Below are 18010 nucleotides of genomic sequence, written 5' to 3'. Positions count from 1 at the left end.
AAGGGTGTAGCCTTGCATTTAGAGAAATCTGGAAGAACACTGGATAGTGCAGGACATAACAGGATCAAGGAAAAGCATTAATCTGAGTCTATAGCCAGAGGGACGCAAAGAGTCAAAGTAGCAATTACAGGTGTAAGATACTACTGCTAAGCAAAGAGGGGAAAAGTGGTGGGGATGATCTATAGAAAGAATGTAAAGGGGGAAGAATTAAGACCACAGATCCAGAGATTACTACCCTTTGGATAGGAGAGAATCTAGTGAAAGGACAAAGGGAGGAAAGTAAGGCCTTAGGGAGGTGAGTTTGGAGTTGATGAGGAAACTTGAGAGAATTCCTTCTAAATGGCTTCAGTGCATTTGCACTGAAAAGAAATAAGATCATTGTTGCTCCAGAGAATACTGGAGGCGGGAGGGGGTTCTAGGAGTGGGGGAAACCCCAGCCATTCCAAGTAACTCTTAGGCATCAGAGAGTTGTATTGGTATTTGTTATTGTATTGGTATTTGTGTTGTGTTGGTATTTGTTATTAAAATTAGATTAATTTGTTTATATTAATTAGATTAATTTGCTATTAACATTAGATTAATTTGAATATGGAGGCACTGACTTTTTTTTTTTTTAAGATAGCTTATTTTTTGAAAGTTGTTTTACAGAAATCCTTTGAAACGTTAGCATGATGTACCAAACCAATCTAAGTTTTGAAACAACAGGTTAATAGGGTTCAGTCCCTAAATGCTAGAAATATTTTCAATAAATACTACACTGATTTGAAACACCCAAGATTTTCAATATCTAATAAGTCTGTGGCAATTAAATTTATTATTTCCTTTTTGATAATTGTATCTCAATATTGAGAATTTATTATACATTATTTCCTAGATGTGTTTTATTTACCTTCTTGCGTGAGTGGATCGAGAAACTTTAAGATGGCTAAACTAGAGGAGCCAAGACATGTAGACATACCAACAGCCCACATAGATATGGAAAAATAATGAATATTTTTATGAGCCATTTTTCTACAAGTGTATATGCAAGCTAATCAGTTCATTACTCTTTCTCCGATGAGAAATGAATTATACATTCTGGTGAACTGTCATTCCACTGTGTACTTCTTAAATGACTGGACAGATCGAAGAACATGATAAATACTTGTAGAATAATGTTGTAAATGATAACTGCTGTATTACATTCAAGATATACTGGTGTATTTTACCATCAGCTTTCATGTTTATCTTCTTGGGGTCATGATTTGCTCCTCTGATTAAGATCAATTTTCTTCTCATCAGTCGTCATGTACACATTGGTCTGTGTGCTCTTTAATATTTTATAGTCATTGAAAACATAGTGTTACTTTTGAAATCTTAACTGTTCCATTAAACCTGTATTTCTATTTTTTCTCCACTATCCATTGTGGATTCATATGTCTGTTTTGTGGGTGTCCTAACATACCCCTGAAATCAAGACACTAAAACTGAATATATTCACTGCCAAGGCTGAGTGCGAGGATTCTGCTGAGTCCTAACTCTGCATGGATGTGCAGCTGGCTTTCATATTTATATATAATTAAGTCTGTGTCCCTTTTGCCTTTTAGATTCTCCTGAGAAATACGTTAATGTGAAGGTAAAATCGTTGATGTTTTTATCTTGAATTATGAACTGTGGTTTGTATCATATGTACATTATTTATTAATCAACTTGTTTCCAAACCCATTCAGCCTGCAGTCTTAGTGGAAGATTCTGTTCCTAATATAACAGTTGGAATGAAGGATTTTCAAGCATCCAGTTCAGGTAAATTTTTCAATACACACTTAACTCTGGAAAGAGGGACACTGAAATATTTGAAATGCTCAGTCTTCATACTGCTAACTTTTTTTTTTTGCAAATTTAATTGAAGAATTTGACATACATAATCCAAATGTTATTGTTGTTATCCGTGTTTTGATAGAAAAGATAGGTACAAGCATAAGAACAAGAATTTTTAAAATGTAAGCTTGAACTCAATATGTTTCTGTATATGTTTCGATACCCTATGGTTCTCAGTTTGGAACTTCTATATTTCTCAGGAATTCTCAGAGATTAATTATTAGACTCTAAGATTTTTCCAGTGTCCAAAGATGCTTACTTGATCTCTGACCTTTGCCTTGAGTAAAGTTTTACTTGCTAATATGTAAGTTATATTTCAGCTTATAATTATTTCATTTTAGTGTTGTTACACAGATGAATGTAGGCCTATCAGATGTTTTGGTTAGCAGACTATGTGTGTGTTTGTGTGTGTATGTGAGTTTATGGTGTCTTTGATTATTGGAATGAGGGGAAGTAATCATACTTTAATGACTATTTGATGACATAATATTTTAAAACAATGATTCTGAAAGGTTTTGGCTTTAGAATTCTTTTATATTTCTGAAAATTATTGAGAATTCCAAGGAACTTTTATTTTTGTCTATTGATATTCACTATATTGGAGCTCAGTTCAGTTGCTCAGTTGTGTCCAGCTCTTTGCTACCCTGTGGACTGCAGACACCAGGCTTCCCTGTCCATCACCAACACCTGGAGCTTACACAAACTCATGTCCATTGAGTTGGTGACTCCATCCAACCATCTCATCCTCTGTCTTCCCCTTCTCCCCCTGCCTTCAATCTTTCCCAGCATCAGGGTCTTTTCCAATGAGTTGGTTCTTCACATCAGATGGCCAAAGTATTGAAGTTTTAGCTTCAGCATCAGTCTTTCCAATGAATATTCAGGACTGCTTTCCTTTAGAATTGACTGGTTTGATCTCCTTGCAGTCCAAGGGACTCTCAAGAATCTTCAACACCACAGTTCAAAAGCATCAATTCTTTGGTGCTCAGCTTTCTTTATAGTCTAACTCTCACATCCATACATGACTACTGGAAAAACCAGAGCTTTGACTAGATGTACCAATATTGGCAAAGTAATGTCTCTGCTTTTTACTCTGCTGTCTAGGTTGGTCATAACTTTTCTTCCAAGGAGCAAGCATCTTAATTTCATGGCTGCAGTCACCATCTGCAGTGATTTTGGAGCCCAATAAAATAAAGTCTGTCACTGTTTCCACTGTTTCCGCATCTTTTTGCCATGAAGTAATGGGACCAGATGCCATGATTTTAGTTTTCTGAATGTTGAGTTTTAAGCCAACTTTTTCACCCTCCTCTTTCACTTTCATCAAGAGGCTCTTTAGTTCTTCTTCACTTTCTGCCATAAGGGTGGTGTCATCTGCATATCTGAGGTTGTTTATATTTCTCCCGGCAATCTTGATTCCAGCTTGTGCTTCATCCAGCTCAGCATTTTCCCATGATGTACTCTGTATACAAGTTAAATAAGCAGTGTGACAATATACAGCCTTGACATACGCCTTTCCCTATTTGGAACCAGTCTGTTGTTCCATGTCCAGTTCTAACTGTTGCTTCTTGTACTGCATACATATTTCTCAGAAGGCAGGTCAGGCAGTCTGCTATTCCCATCTCTTTAAGAATTTTCTAGTTTGTTATGATCCACACAGTCAAAAGCTTTGGCATAGTTAATAAAGCAGAAGAAGATGTGTTTCTGGAACTCTCTTGCTTTTTGATGATCCAACGGATGTTGGCCATTTGATCTCTGGTTCCTCTGCCTTTTCTAAATCCAGCTTGAGCATCTGCAGGTTCATGATTCATGTAATGTTGAAGCCTAGCCTGGAGAATTTTGAGCATTACTTTGCTAGCGTGTGAGATGAGTGCAATTGTATGGTAGTTTGAACATTCTTTGGCATTGCCTTTCTTTGGGATTGGAATGAAAACTGACCTTTTCCGGTCCTGTGGACACTGCTGAGTTTTCCAAATTTTCACAGCAGCATCTTTTTGGATTTAAAATAGCTGAATGGGAATTCCATCACCTCCACTAGCTTTGCTCGTAGTGATGCTTCCTAAGGCCCACTTAACTTCGCATTCTTTTCTATCTGGCTCTAGGTGAGTGATCACACCATCGTGCTTATCTGGGTCATGAAGATCTTTTTTGTATAGTTCTTCTGTGTATTCTTGCCACCTCTTGATATCATCTGCTTCTGTTAGGTCCATACCATTTCTATCCTTTATTGTTCTCATCTTTGCATGAAATGGTCCCTTGGTATATCTAATTTTCTTGAAGAGCTTTCTAGTCTTTATTGTTTTCCTTTATTTCTTTGCATTGATCACTGAGGAAGACTTTCTTTTCTCTCCTGCTATTCTTTGGAACTCTGCGTTCAAATGGGTATATCTTTCCTTTTCTCCTTTGCCTTTAGCTTCTCTTCTTTTCTCAGCTATTTGTAAGGACTCCTCAGGCAACCATTTTGCCTTTTTGCATTTCTTCTTCTTGGGGATGGTCTTGATTACTGCCTCCTGTACAATGTCACAATCCTCCATCTATAGTTCTTCAGGCACTCTGTCTATGAGATCTAATCCATTGAGTCTATTTGTCACTTCTATTGTATAATCCTAAGGGTTTTGATTTAGGTCATACCTGAATGGTCTAGTGAGTTTCCCTGCTTTCTTCAATTTAAGTCTGAATTTGGCAATAAGGAGTTCATGATCTGAGCCACAGTCAGCTCCCATTTCTTTGCTGACTGTATAGCGCTTCTCCATCTTTGGCTGCAAGAATATAATCAATCTAATTTAGTTATGGACCGTCTGGTGATGTCCATGTGTAAAGTGTTGTTTTGTGCTGTTGGAAGAGGGTCTTTGCTATGACTAGTGGTTTCTCTTGGCAAAGCTCTGTTAGTCTTTTCCCTGCTTCGTTTTGTACTCCAAGGTCAAATTTGCCTTTTACTCCAGGTATCTCTTGACTTCCTACTTTTGCATTCCTGTCCCCTACAATGAAAAGGACATTTTTTGGGTGTTCATTCTAGAAGGTTTTATAGGTCTTCAGAGAACTGTTCAACTTCAGCTTCTTCAGCAGAAGTGATCGGGGCATAGACTTGGATTACTGTGATACTGAATGGTTTGTCTTGGAAACAGAGATCATTCTGTTGTTTTTGAGATTGCATCCAAGTACTGCATTTCAGACTCTAATGTTGACTGTGATGGTTACTCCATTTCTTCTAAGGGATTCTTGTCCACTGTAGTAGATATAATGGTCATCTGAGTTAAATTCACCCATTCTAGTCCATTTTAGTTCACTGATTCCTAAAATGTTGATGTTCACTCTTGCCATCTCCTGTTTGACCATTTCCCTTGATTCATGGACCTAACTTTCCAGGTTCCTATGGAATATTGCTCTTTACAGCATTAGGCTTTAACTTCCATCATCAGTCACATCCACAACTTGTTTTTGCTTTGGCTCCGTCTCTTCATTCTTTCTGGAGTTATTTCTCCACTAATCTCTAATAGCATATTGGGCACCTACCGACCTGGGAAGTTCATCTTTCAGTGTCCTGTCTTTGTGTCGTTTCATACTGTTCATGGGGCTCTCAAGGCAAGAATACTGAAGTGGTTTGCCACTTTCTTCTCCAGTGGACCACATTTTGTCAGAATGCTCCACCATGACCCATCCGTCTTGGGTGGCCATACATGGCTTGGCTCATAGTTTCAGTGAGTTAGGCAAGGCTGTGGTCCATGTGATCAGTTTTGTTAGTTTTCTGTGATTGTGGTTTTCATTCTTTGTGCCCTCTGATAGGTAAGGATAAGAGGCTTGTGGATGCTTCCAGATGGGAGAACTGACTGAGGGGGAACTGTGTCTTGTTCTGATGGGTGGGGCCATGCTCAGTAAATCTTGAATCCAATTTTCTGTTCGTGGGCGGGGCTGTGTTCCCTCCCTGTTGTTTGACCTGAGGCCAACCTATGGTGGAGGTAATGAAGATAATGGCGACCTCTTCCAAAAGGCCCCGTGCTTGCCCTGCTGCACTCAGTGTCCCCATGAATACTGCAGCAGGCCCCTGCCGACCCACGCCTCCACCAGAGACTCCTGGAAAATAAAACTAAAAAACATAAAATACAACACACATGATCATAATGGCTAATTCCATTGGTCATTAGAGTTTTGATATCACATATGCTGTGTCTGAAGAACCCCACTGCGCACTCAGAACGAATGAGAATGAAAGTGACGTTTAGTGTTGTTGTGAAAATAGTTCTGACCTCCTAGACCCCTGACCCAATGGGTCTCTGGACTTAGGGATTCTGGGGGCACACTTGAGAACCACCATTTGAAACCACTGATGTAGTTGGATGTGAAATGATAAAAGGGCCCTTGTGTTGACGCAGGATTTAAAGTTTCAGTTTTACATTTCTTGCTTGTTTCTTTGACTTCTCTTAAGAAATTTAGACCTGATAATTCCTTTTTTTTAAAGCAAATATTCTTGTGTTGTATTCATTCTTGCCTCATGGTGCTCTGTGCTCTTTGGATCCAATGTGGTCCTGGACTTATCCTATTTTCACGTGGAAACAATTAGTGACCCACAAAGCTATCATTTCCTATATAACTTTATGATGTTTCTCCACGCCTTAAAAATTCAGTTCTGAGGATACTGATAATTTGAGAAAGACTGTCTCATTGTAATAAAGTAGTTGGTGGTGGTGTTCAGTTGCTAATCATGTCCAACTCTTTGTGACCCCATTGACTGCAGCACGCTAGGCCTCCCTGTGCCTCACCATCTCCTGGAGTTTGTCCAAGTTCATGTCCATTGAATCAGCAATGCTATCCAACCATCTCATCCTCTGCTTCCCCCTTCTCCTCCTGCCGTCAATCTTTCCCAGCATCAGGGTCTTTTCGGTGAATTGGCTCTTCACATCAGGTGCCCAAGGTATTGGAGCTTCAGATTCAGCATCAGTCCATCCAGTGAGCATTCAGGGTTGATTTCCCTTAGGAATGACTGGTTTGATCTCTTTCCTGTCCAAGGAACTCTCAAGAGTCTTCTCCAGCACCACAATTTGAAAGGATCAATTCTTTGGTGCTCAGCCTTCTTTATGGTCCAACTCTCACATCTGTACATGATACTGAAAAAACCATGGCTTTGGCTGTATGGACTTTTGTCGACAAACTGATGTCTTTGCTTTTTAATGTTGTCTTGGTTTGTACCATTAATTAAAGTAGTACCATTCATTAAAAGTGTTTTTAAAACCATGGTCTCTAGAGCACACTGTATTGTAAGGCATAATTAAATGTAAAATAAGTTGGACGTATATTTTGTTAATAAAATATTTGTATGCTGAAAACAATTATCAGTAAAGTTATTATGGAATACAGACTATGTAATAGAAATGGAGTGAATCAACATAAGTAATACTAGAAAATTAAAAAATAGAAGAAATGAGATGCACTAGTTAAAGTCTCTTCATGACAGTGACATGTAAGATACAAGAAGCTGTGAAGGACTAGTGAGTCTGAGGGGAGAGGAGGAGATGGAACTGATCCTCTGAGGAAAGACTTTGTACATGTTAGTCAGAGTTGTATTCTTACTCATATTCTAATAAATGGAGACTTTGTTTTCACATTTTTCAGATTGGTCTTCTACTGCTTTGAGCCTCAGCAATGAGACTTGTCAAAGAGCTGGGCATTTGAAAGTTGATGATCAGTGTCTATTGATGTCACAATCAACGACCAAAAATCAGTCAACATCCACAGAATTTGGACAGATGACCGTAACAGATACAGTAAAGACGAATATTGCGGCAGTGTTTCTGGTAGGGAGTTCCATGCTCCATGACCTGTGCCAGTCTCAAGTGCCAGAAAACAGAGAAAGCGAACAAGGTAATGCAGAAGCCCAGAGCACTCAGCTGTCGGCCTCCTGGGCACGGCCTTAGCATCATTCTGACGATTCCAAATTAGATTTTGTGGCAAAACCTACCTTGTGCTGTCTCCTTTTATGAAACCTACAGCCAATAAATACCTCTTAGCAAGATGTTTGCATTCTCCTCTGACCATAGTAATACAATAAATAACAGAGAGAATTAGGAGAAAGTGAATTCATTTTGGCTAGTATTTAGTATACACCCGAGAGTGGGTAGCAGGACTATATTTAGAACTCTGGGACTAGTTGGGAGACCTAGGTAGACATCTAGATTGCCCTCTCAAAACGTGACTTCGTAGCAGTATTTTTATGTAGCTCTAAATTCTAAAGTATTAGTTATCATTATATTCAGTATAACTGCAAAAGGAGCTTTGAAACCAAATACTAAAATAGTTCTTGTGTTTTCTATGACTTCATATATTTTAGAATTGGCTTTCCCAGTGGTAATGGGAGTCATGGGAAATTTGCTAAATAGTACCTCCTTCTCAGCTGTGTCCACATAGTATATCAACTTGTTTTATTATTTGTAGTGAATTAAGAGTTCACAAGGGATGTTGGTTTGAAGGAGTGCTGTATCATTTAAAAGCAGTATATAGAAAATCAATTCTGATTCTACTAGGATGCCCAGTCTATTGAGTAATCACATCTAATAACGTGTTGTCCATAAATACTAATTAATTTAGTGCCTTTAAACAGTCATATGGTCAGGACTATAGTAAGAAATCATACGCTGTTTCTTTTTATAGTCCTGTAGTTTTTTTCGTTTCTATCCTCACCTTTGCATTTACAACCGATTCTCAGTTATCTCCTAGAATAGTGACTGCAAGCTCTCAACTCAAAGTGTTTGTCTTTTTTTTTTTTTAATCTATACAACTGAGTCATTTGCTCTTGTTTCTCCGCGAGCTTGGTATGTCCAGGAAACACAGATTCAAGTAAAATGGCTACATGAGTCCCTTCAACACTGGACAGTGTGAAATAGGAAAACTACAAAATAAACAGAAGCAAGTTCAGTCAGTTCTTGTTGATTGTTTCTCTTCTCAGTTGATACCTTTTATAAAATACCAAGCTGAATCTACTCCTTCAGAGTCCCAGGATTTGTACATTTGTTGGTTTCTTAAAGATTTGTTCTATACTAGACCCTGAAAGTTTTGTATCCTAAATATTTCTGGAAACACTCCCTCAGTCCAGGCCTGCATCCACTTTTTTTCCCCACTCTTAATGCCTTCAGATTCATCTTCCTTATTTTATTTGTATGCTCTTCAATTTCATCCCTCCCTTAGCATTTAGTCAGCAATGTCAGAAGTACATGTATCCATGAAGCACTCTGAATCACATTAATGTCTAGACCTCTTAAAGCGACATTGATGCTTTCATACTATGACTTCTGCCTGACTCTCCATCTCTAGCTCTTTCTGTCCTTTGTCCTGGAATTCTGAACTGCTGTTGATGCCCTCCTCACCTGTTCCTGTTGTTATTTAGTCACTCGGTCATGTCTGACTCTATGTGACCCCATGGACTGCAGAACACCAGGCTTCGCTGTCCTTCTCCATCTCCCAGAGCTTGCTCAAACTTATGTTTATGGAGCCGGTGATGCCATCCAACCATCTCTTCCTCTGTCATCCCCTTCTCCTCCTAACTTCAGTCTTTCCCAGCATCAGAGTCTTTTCTAGTGAGTCAGTTCTTTACGTCAGGTGGCCAAAGTAGTGGAGCTTTAGTGTCAGCGTCAGTCCTTCCAATGAAGATTCAGAACTGATCTCCTTTAGGATTGATTGGTTGGATCTCCTTGCAGTCCAAGGGACTCTCAAGAGTCTTCTCCAACACCACAGTTGAAAAGCATCAGTTCTTTGGCATTCAGTCTTCTTTATGGTCCAACTCTGACATCCATACATGACTCCTGGAAAAACCACAGCTTTGACTAGACAGACCTTTGTCAGCAAAGTAATGTCTCTGCTTTTTAATATGCTCTCAAAGTTTGTCACATCTTTTCTTCCAAGGAGCAAGCATCTTTTAATTTCATGGCTGCAGTCACCATCTGCATTGATCTATGAGCCCAAGAAAATAAAGTGTGTCACTGTTCGCATTGTTTCCCCATCTCTTTGCCACGACGTGATGGGGCCGGATGCTGTGATCGTCGTCAGTCCCCGTCCCTGGACTTGGACAAACATCTGCCCTGTGTTGCGTCTGCTCCTCTCCCGTCGTGCGGCAGCCTTCAGTGCTCTCCCCTCCTGCCCTCTGTGCCCTGGAAGTCTCCGCTCAGGCAGTGTCTCTAGAAAAGCCATCCCTGACACCTTTTATCTACATTTTTCTTTAAACTCTGGTGTCTAGTCCTGAGCAGAAACCCGAGAAATAATTATTAAATAAAAGAAATAAAGACTATTTATACCAAGGTGATTTCTTAAATTTATTTTTTTTTTGAAGGATAATTGCGGAATTTTGTTGTTTTCTGTCAAACGTCAGCATGAATCAGCCATAGGTATACATATCTCCCCTCCCTTCTGAACCTCCCTCCCATCTCCCTCCCCATCCCACCCCTCTACGTTGATACAGAGCCCCTGTTTGAGTTTCCTGAGCCACACAGCAAATTCCTGTTGGCTGTCTATACCAAGGTGATTTTTAAGAGCTTCTCCTCTGCAGTTTAGAAGCCAAGAGGATTGGCATGTGAAGAAATAATTTACAGTTCAGATGTGTATCTATCACTAGGAAAATCTAGAAGGATACACTAGAAAAATCTTTAAAGTACTAAGGTAGCTACAAGGAAAGAGATACCTCTTTATCTGGGGAAAGATAGCTATAATCAAAGACAAGTTCACAAAGCAGGTTGAGTCTTAAAAGATGAAAAGTAATTTGTCAAAGAGTACAGGGAAGCATTTCAGATTAAGGAACTGATAAAAGCATAAAAAGTAAGAGGAATTTTGTAAACCACCAGTAATTTTGCAGTTGAAGCTTGGCATGTTGTTAAGAAGGTACTCTTTGGAAGTAGAGAAGAGGATATATAGCGACTTTTTATGTCTGTCCTGTATTTTGAAATTTTGTTTGGTTTCTGATTGTTTTGTTCACTGATGGTTGGATGAATCTGTGAATGAATCTTTGAGCTACTTGTGTGCCTGTAACCTGGTGACATCTGGTATTTCCCAAATTGTTTGTTGAAATTTTTAGATCATTGGAAGTATTAAAGAAGTAGATATTCAGTTGAAGATTAAGGTTGACTTAATCTGTCATTTGATACAATGTTTTAGATCTACATTTTCAATGAAGATTATGTCTCTTACCTAAACATTCTAAGTAATTTTAACTAAACATACAGGTTTGTCGGCAGAACTAGACTTGGAAATGATATCAGAGGAAGAACAAGAAAAACTTGATGGAATTGGAAATAACCATTCACAGGTATGTAAAACTGTAAATTTCAATTTCTGGTTTAATACTCAATGAGAAAATGTGTATCAAACAAGGCAAATTAGAATGGACAGATAAGTTAAAAGCCATTAGAAATGAGTTAAAGCAGAAGTTTGGTGAAATTTGTGAGAAATACAAAATTACCGTTTGTCCTGAGGAAGATCCACCACGTGATAACCCAAAAAAAAAGGAGTAAACAAAAGGGAAATATCTCCAAATATGAGAAATAATATACCTGATTGTGAGGGAAACGATGCATTTGGAGTTTCTATGTGTCTAGTATTCTAAGCATTTCCTGAACAAAAAGAACCCAGTCTCGAAAATGTTTTTCCATTGTCTGTAAACTTTGGGTCCCTGGGATATGCTTGTCAGTCACCTTCAAAGCTTTGTTTTACTGAAAATAAAGTAGACATTGAAAATGATCAATTAGACATCGAACACATGTTTATCAAAATTGAGGAGAGTTTTTATAATGACACAGAAAATAAAAAAGTAGGAGACCCGGTAGTTACTTTTGAAGTGAAAGAAGACCAAGAGTTCGATATGCAAATGTTACAAAATATGAGGCAAAATCCTACTAATTGGAAATTAGACATCGGACAGACACATCAGTCTAGACTGTGGCTTGTCCACTCCAGGAAGGTGAAACACATTTAAATCAAAAGTCACAGTACTCCTGCTGTTGTTAAAAATACTGGTCAGAAAAGCAAACTAATACAGGACTGATTCCAGAAGCCACTGCATGCACATAATTGTAGTGCTAGTAAGGATAAAAACATGGAACCCGAATTAGAAAATGGGAGTTCTCAACCGAAAAGTCACAGAACATCCAAAGTGTATGTAAATGAAGGATTACAGAAGGATATGCAGAGATTTAAGAATGAAATAGACATGTTACAAGTAGAGTTGCTGGCTTTGGAAGAAGATAATTCAACTTTCAAAAGAGGTAGAGGTTCATTTGTTCTTGCTTTGGTTTTTCTCTTTCTCAATGATCTGGTCCATTTGATTTTCCGCTTATGAATAAAGTGGGGTCATCTAAATAGGTAATTGTGTAGAAATAGATTATTTCTGCCATCTCAATAAGAGGAATTCAGGAAACTATTTTCATGGCATGGCTCTTGTCCTTCAATCAATCTAATATCTAATTCTGTCTCTGTCAGTCTTTCATGTGGACTGGGAAACTCATTTAGTTATGTACCATGTGATCTTCTGAGCCAGAATAAGCACCAAGGAAATTGCTTAAGAAGTATAATCAGCTAGGGTTTTGCGGGGTTTTTTTTCTTTTTCTTTAACTCTGTTGGATTAAATATGTTGTATTTCCATAGAATGGAGAGAAAGCAGTGACTGAGAGAAGGGACATAAACACGTGTTCCCTCTAATCTCTTCATTGTAGATGAATATGTGTGATCTCTGCTTTCTGCAGTCACTGGGCATTTAGATTTCCAGCATGGCCGCTTCAGGATCTTTTTAATAACAAATACATGTACTCCCACATATGCTTTAATCACCACTCTCAGATGTTTCTTTTGAGACAGACCTTTCCATTATGTTTTTTACTAAAATGTAAGTTTTGACGTGTGTGATTTTGTCACATAGGTTGTGTGTGTGTGTGTATGTGTGAAAGTTGCTCAGTCGTGTCTAACTCTTGGTGAGCCCTTGGACTGTAGTCTGCCAGGCTCCTCTGTCCATGGAATACCAGAGTGGGTAGCCGTTCCCTTCTCCAGGGGATCTTCCCATCCCACGTCTCCTGCACTGAAGGTGGATTCTTTAATATTTGAGCCACCAGGGAAGCCCTTAGGTAGTATAAACCCTCAGCAAAAAAGAAAAAAAAAATTAAGTGTTTATCTCCAAAGGAGAAAACTGAGTTTTGAGACGCTGTGAGATTTTTCTTTCTTCAGTAACAGGTTTTTAAAATTGCTTGCTTATTCTTTTGTGTAAGAGATGCTTTGATGGAGTTTGAAAATGGACAAGGAAAGAAAGAAAAAAACTCTATGTATTCTTGTGTTAAAAAAAAAAAAAGGAGATGAGCCCTATCCCCAACTAAGGCATTTAAAAATACTGTGCCAAAGTCACACTTTTAACTTGTCTGATTAATCTGATGAATACATTTGGTAATTTATCACATTCAAGGTTACAGAATTGTATGATTTCTTTTGGTGCCATAAAATGCTAGGGAGTACCACTTTAGGGGCTTTGAACAAAACCTTGAACTTTTTTTTATTTTATTGCTGTTTTTGGTAAATAGTGGGGCGACAGTAGGCAATTATTTCTATACCCTCTAGCTGTAAGGTTTGATGGTTATTGCATGTGGAATTGGGAAGCATTACTTATATTCCAGAATTCCACACTCACTAACAACTCCTCAGTTTCATTCTGCTCCTGGTATTTGGTAAACTTTGGTTCATATTTTAGTGAACACCATCCGCTGATCATCGAAAAAGCAAGAGAGTTCCAGAAAAACATCTGTTTCTGCATTATTGACTATACCAAAGCCTTTGACTGTGTGGATCACAATAAACTGTGGAAAATTCTTAAAGAGTTGGCAATACCAGACCACCTGACCTGCCTCTTGAGAAATCTGTATGTAGGTTAGGAAGCAACAGTTAGAACTGGACATGGAACAACAGACTGGTTCCAAATAGGAAAAGGAGTACGTCAAGGCTGTATATTGTCACACTATTTGTTTAATGTATATGCAGAATACATCATGAGAAACGCTGGGCTAGAGGAAGCACAAGCTGGAATCAAGATTGCCGGGAGAAATATCAATAATCTCAGATATGCAGATGACACCAATCTTATGGCAGAAAGTGAAGAAGAACTAAAAAGCCTCTTGATGAAAGTGAAAGAGGAGAGTGAAAAAGTTGGCTTAAAGCTCAACATTCAGAAAACTAAGATCATGGCATCCAGTCCCATCACTTTATGGCAAATAGATGGGGAAACAGTGGAAACAGTGGCTAACTTTATTTTTCTGGGCTCCAAAATCACTGCAGATGGTGATTGCAGCCATGAAATTAAAAGACTCTTGCTCCTTAGAAGGAAAGTTATGACCAACCTATACAGCATATTAAAAAGCAGAGACGTTACTTTGCCAACAAAGGTCAGTCTAGTCAAGGCTATGGTTTTTCCAGTGGTCATGTATGAATGTGAGAGTTGGACGATAAAGAAAGCTAAGTGCCGAAGAATTGATGCTTTTGAACTGTGGTGTTGGAGAAGACTCTTGAGAGTCCCTTGGACTGCAAGGAGATCCAACCATTCCATCCTAAAGGAGATCAGTCCTGGGTGTTCACTGGAAGGACTGATGTTGAAGCTGAAACTCCAGTCCTTTGGCCACCTCATGCAAAGAGCTGACTCATTGGAAAAGACCCTGATGCTGGGAAAGATTGAAAGCAGGAGGAGAAGGGGACGACAGAGGATGAGATGGTTGAATGGCGTCACCGACTCAATGGACATGGGTTTGGGTGGACTCAGGGAGTTGGTGATGGACAGGGAGGCCTGGTGTGCTATGGTTCATGGGGTCGCAAAGAGTCGGACACGGCTGAGCAACTGAACTGAACTGATCACTTTTTGGCTATCTCCCGGATCCAAATGAAAAAAAGAATTGTAAAAGGCAGAGGGAAAAGAATAGCTTTAGTGCATAAAGAAGAATGTTTCCTTTCTGTCTCTGAGGCAGTAAGGTGTCACATCCTCTACATCTGGCTGTTTAATGGAAAATCCAGGTGGTAAAGACCAAAGAGGACAGATTTTGTGTCTCTGTCTTTTTATTTCTGTGTCTCCGCCAGTTAGATGGGGAAGACTGAATGTGAATAATGCATCTTATTAAGAAAGCTATTTTTGAAATTTTGGGAATTTTGTTTCTTTTCCTCAAACAGAAAGGAGCAGATTTTACAAAAATTTCAATGACTTGTAAATTATAAAATTACAATAAGCACAAAAATATTTTTATCACTTAAATTCAGGGCAAACACTGAGGCAAATAATGAAATTGAAAAGAAAGATCTTTATGATAAAGAAGTAGCAATTATTCATAGTGTCAAATGTTTACTAAAGGTTGAAGGAGAACAGAAGCACCAAAGTCCGCGTGAACTAGAAGTACCAGACAACGAATATGATGCTGCTGATGAGAGTGGATTAAAGAGTGGAGGAAACAGCAACCAGGAGTGTACTGCTATGGAAAATGAACGTTTTGATAGGTAATCCTGTATCAATATTTAACATCAGGTCATTTGTTATTTTCCTATAAAATAATTTCTCACTTGAGTCAATGTTTGTGATTTACACATGTTATATTTTACTAGGGATATAGTTATTTTCAATACTCTTATCCTTTAGCCTCAACACCAGAGTTACTTTGTTAATAGACTATCATGTTATAGTATTAGAGTATTCTGGATTTGACTGCATACTTGCCTTAACCAGTGTGTTGTATATTTAAATTTATTTTATGTCACTAATGAGCATCCTTTCATTTCAGTTTGAGGACTTCTTTCAGCATTTCTTATGAGGCCGGACTAGTGGTGATGAAATCCGTCAGGTTTGCTTTGTCTGGGAAAGTTTTTATTTCTCCTTCATTTCTGAAAGACAACTTTTCTGGATAGAGTACTCTTGGTTGGCAGTTTTTTTCTCCTAGCACTTTGAGTATGTCCTTGGATGGAGGCCAAATTGCTGTTGGTGGCAGGAGAACTGATGAGGTGCCTGTTTTTCAGCCATGGTGCTCATGTCACCCCGTCATGTGGGTGGTTTAAAAGTAAACTCCCCCGACTCTGGCCAAATATTTCCTTGATTTCTTCTTTCATGGTATATGTACCTCATGTCATTTAGCATATCATCTAAATTGTTACTTTTTTCTTTGAATTCTCTTTTTAATTTATTTTTGGCTGCACTGCTTCTTTGCTGCTGAAGAGCTTGGGCTTCTCATTGTGGTGGCTTCTCTTGATGCTGAGCATGGGCTCTAGGGTGCTGGCTTCAGTAGTTGTGGAGCATGGGTTTAGTTGCACTGTGGCATGTAGGATCTTCCCTGACAAGGAATTGAACTGCCACCCCCTGTATTGGACTCCTAAGCACTGGACCAGCAGGAAAATCCCTAAATTCACCATTAGTATATTTAGAAGCAAAACAAAAAATGTAGTGTAAATCTATAGTGTAAATCTCCAGGTGTTCAATGTAGCCCTTGAGGTTTTTCCCAATATCTTTCCAGATGCATCTCTCTGCTTTCTTCCGTGTATTTTGTGCTCTTCCTTCCAGGTTCCTCGGAGACAACCTAGATGCCCTGTGCCTGATGTTTGTGCTCACATTCGAATCTCCAAGTAGAATGATTCTCTCCCTTTTCTGTTTCTCATGACCTCCTCTCTTCACTTCTTCTGTAAATCCTTCCTTCTTCCACTTATGACTTTAATATGTCAACTGTTACATATCATATTGTATCATAATTGTATATTTGTGTTTGAAGGAAGAATTTGTTTTCTTGCGTATGGTTGGTACTTCATAACTGTTTTGAGAGTTAATCAATGACTTAAGATGGGTAAGACTTGGAATTTTGCAAGAATTGTTTTTTTATTCTTTATCAGTTGAATTATTAGAAAACATTGGCTTTTTTGTGGATTTTTTTAAAAGTAGCGATCCTGGCGTGCACAGGAAGAAAGTAAAGGAAAAGAACAATGATAAACGGACACCAGAAGACTGTGTGATTGCACCAGTATTTGAAAAGGCTGATTCACTGACTGGTGGGCTGCTGCTCGTGAATGATGACAACAAAGTGGATGAAGATGATGACAGGTACGTTCTACAGATTCTTTGTTTGTAGGGTAAGTAATATTAGCCCTGACTGCTGCTGGAAATAGAGTACCATAATCCAGTGCACAGGCCAAGACAAGACTTTCCTCAATACAGTGGATGAACTGTAGGTGAGAGTTGCTGAAAAGCTAAGGTGAGGACCAGTGCCTTTGGCCGGAAGTCGTTCCAGTGAAGAGTCCCCTTGGAAGCCGGCCTGTAGTGAATACATGTAAACAGCTGCGTAGGGAATATTATTGGGACAGGCACTGAAGAACTGGATGGTAACTGAAGAGGGATGTGGCGTTCAAAGGAGTTTCTCGTTTTATGTGAAGAGGGGAGCTTTTAGAGTGTGTATGCTATTAGAAATGAGCCAGCAGAGGACGTGTTTATTTAATCTTGCTTGCATTTCCAATATTAGAAAGCTTATTGATTGTATGACATTATCTTTAAACTATTACAGTAAACTAATTGTACATAATACTTCTGCTCATATATAGTTTTATGGTAAGGGCTTGTTCATTGGTTCTGAAGTGTAATATTTCTATATAATTGAATATGCGGATAACTACTTAAGTTAATTCTATCACACATAGATTTTCAAAAATTACATGATTGTGAATTTACAAACATATAGGCTATACTGAATAAGATTTGATCATTCCTTGATGATTCTAGTTGATAGTAACTTGATGGGTAGCTATGATTTTGTAAGGTACTCTGAAACATCACGTCGTATTAACTTCATAGCTATTTTCGGATTCCAGGGAAAAGGGGAAGATTTTGTTTATATAAAATAGAAAAAAAATTATTAACAATCTTTCACAGATTATTCCTTTTGGATGATAAAGATCTAAATGACTAAAATCATGCTTCCTGTACTAAGAGTGCATTAACACACATTGTGTGCTCAAAAGGTGGATGTCAGATGCATGAAGAAACAGCAGAATGGTTGAATGAATGCCTATTGATGAATTTCTTTATGAAAAATCTTTATTGAAAGTAGATTTCCAGTCTTGCCTACATCTGGTCTTTTTATTTTTTGAGAAATACGTTTTAGGATTTAGAAATCATTATTTATAGTTATAGCTAGACATG

At 38.4% G+C, this 18010-nt stretch overlaps 1 protein-coding gene across 1 annotated transcript in view; it reads left to right on the top strand.

The window, feature by feature from the left end:
- Nucleotides 1–18010, top strand: part of LOC133044617 (ankyrin repeat domain-containing protein 26-like) — a 54602-nt gene that overhangs the window by 17881 nt on the left and 18711 nt on the right. Inside the window, exons 9-15 of the mRNA XM_061126092.1 lie at nucleotides 1587–1615; nucleotides 1710–1782; nucleotides 7459–7707; nucleotides 11052–11134; nucleotides 15194–15336; nucleotides 15618–15677; nucleotides 16760–16918. Coding sequence (XP_060982075.1) covers nucleotides 1587–1615; nucleotides 1710–1782; nucleotides 7459–7707; nucleotides 11052–11134; nucleotides 15194–15336; nucleotides 15618–15677; nucleotides 16760–16918 — 796 coding nt within the window. The remainder of the gene's footprint in view (nucleotides 1–1586; nucleotides 1616–1709; nucleotides 1783–7458; nucleotides 7708–11051; nucleotides 11135–15193; nucleotides 15337–15617; nucleotides 15678–16759; nucleotides 16919–18010) is intronic.

Source organism: Dama dama, chromosome 23 (assembly GCF_033118175.1).
Source record: "Dama dama isolate Ldn47 chromosome 23, ASM3311817v1, whole genome shotgun sequence".
NCBI lineage: Eukaryota > Metazoa > Chordata > Mammalia > Artiodactyla > Cervidae > Dama > Dama dama.
This window is presented reverse-complemented; position numbering and strand designations above follow the sequence as displayed.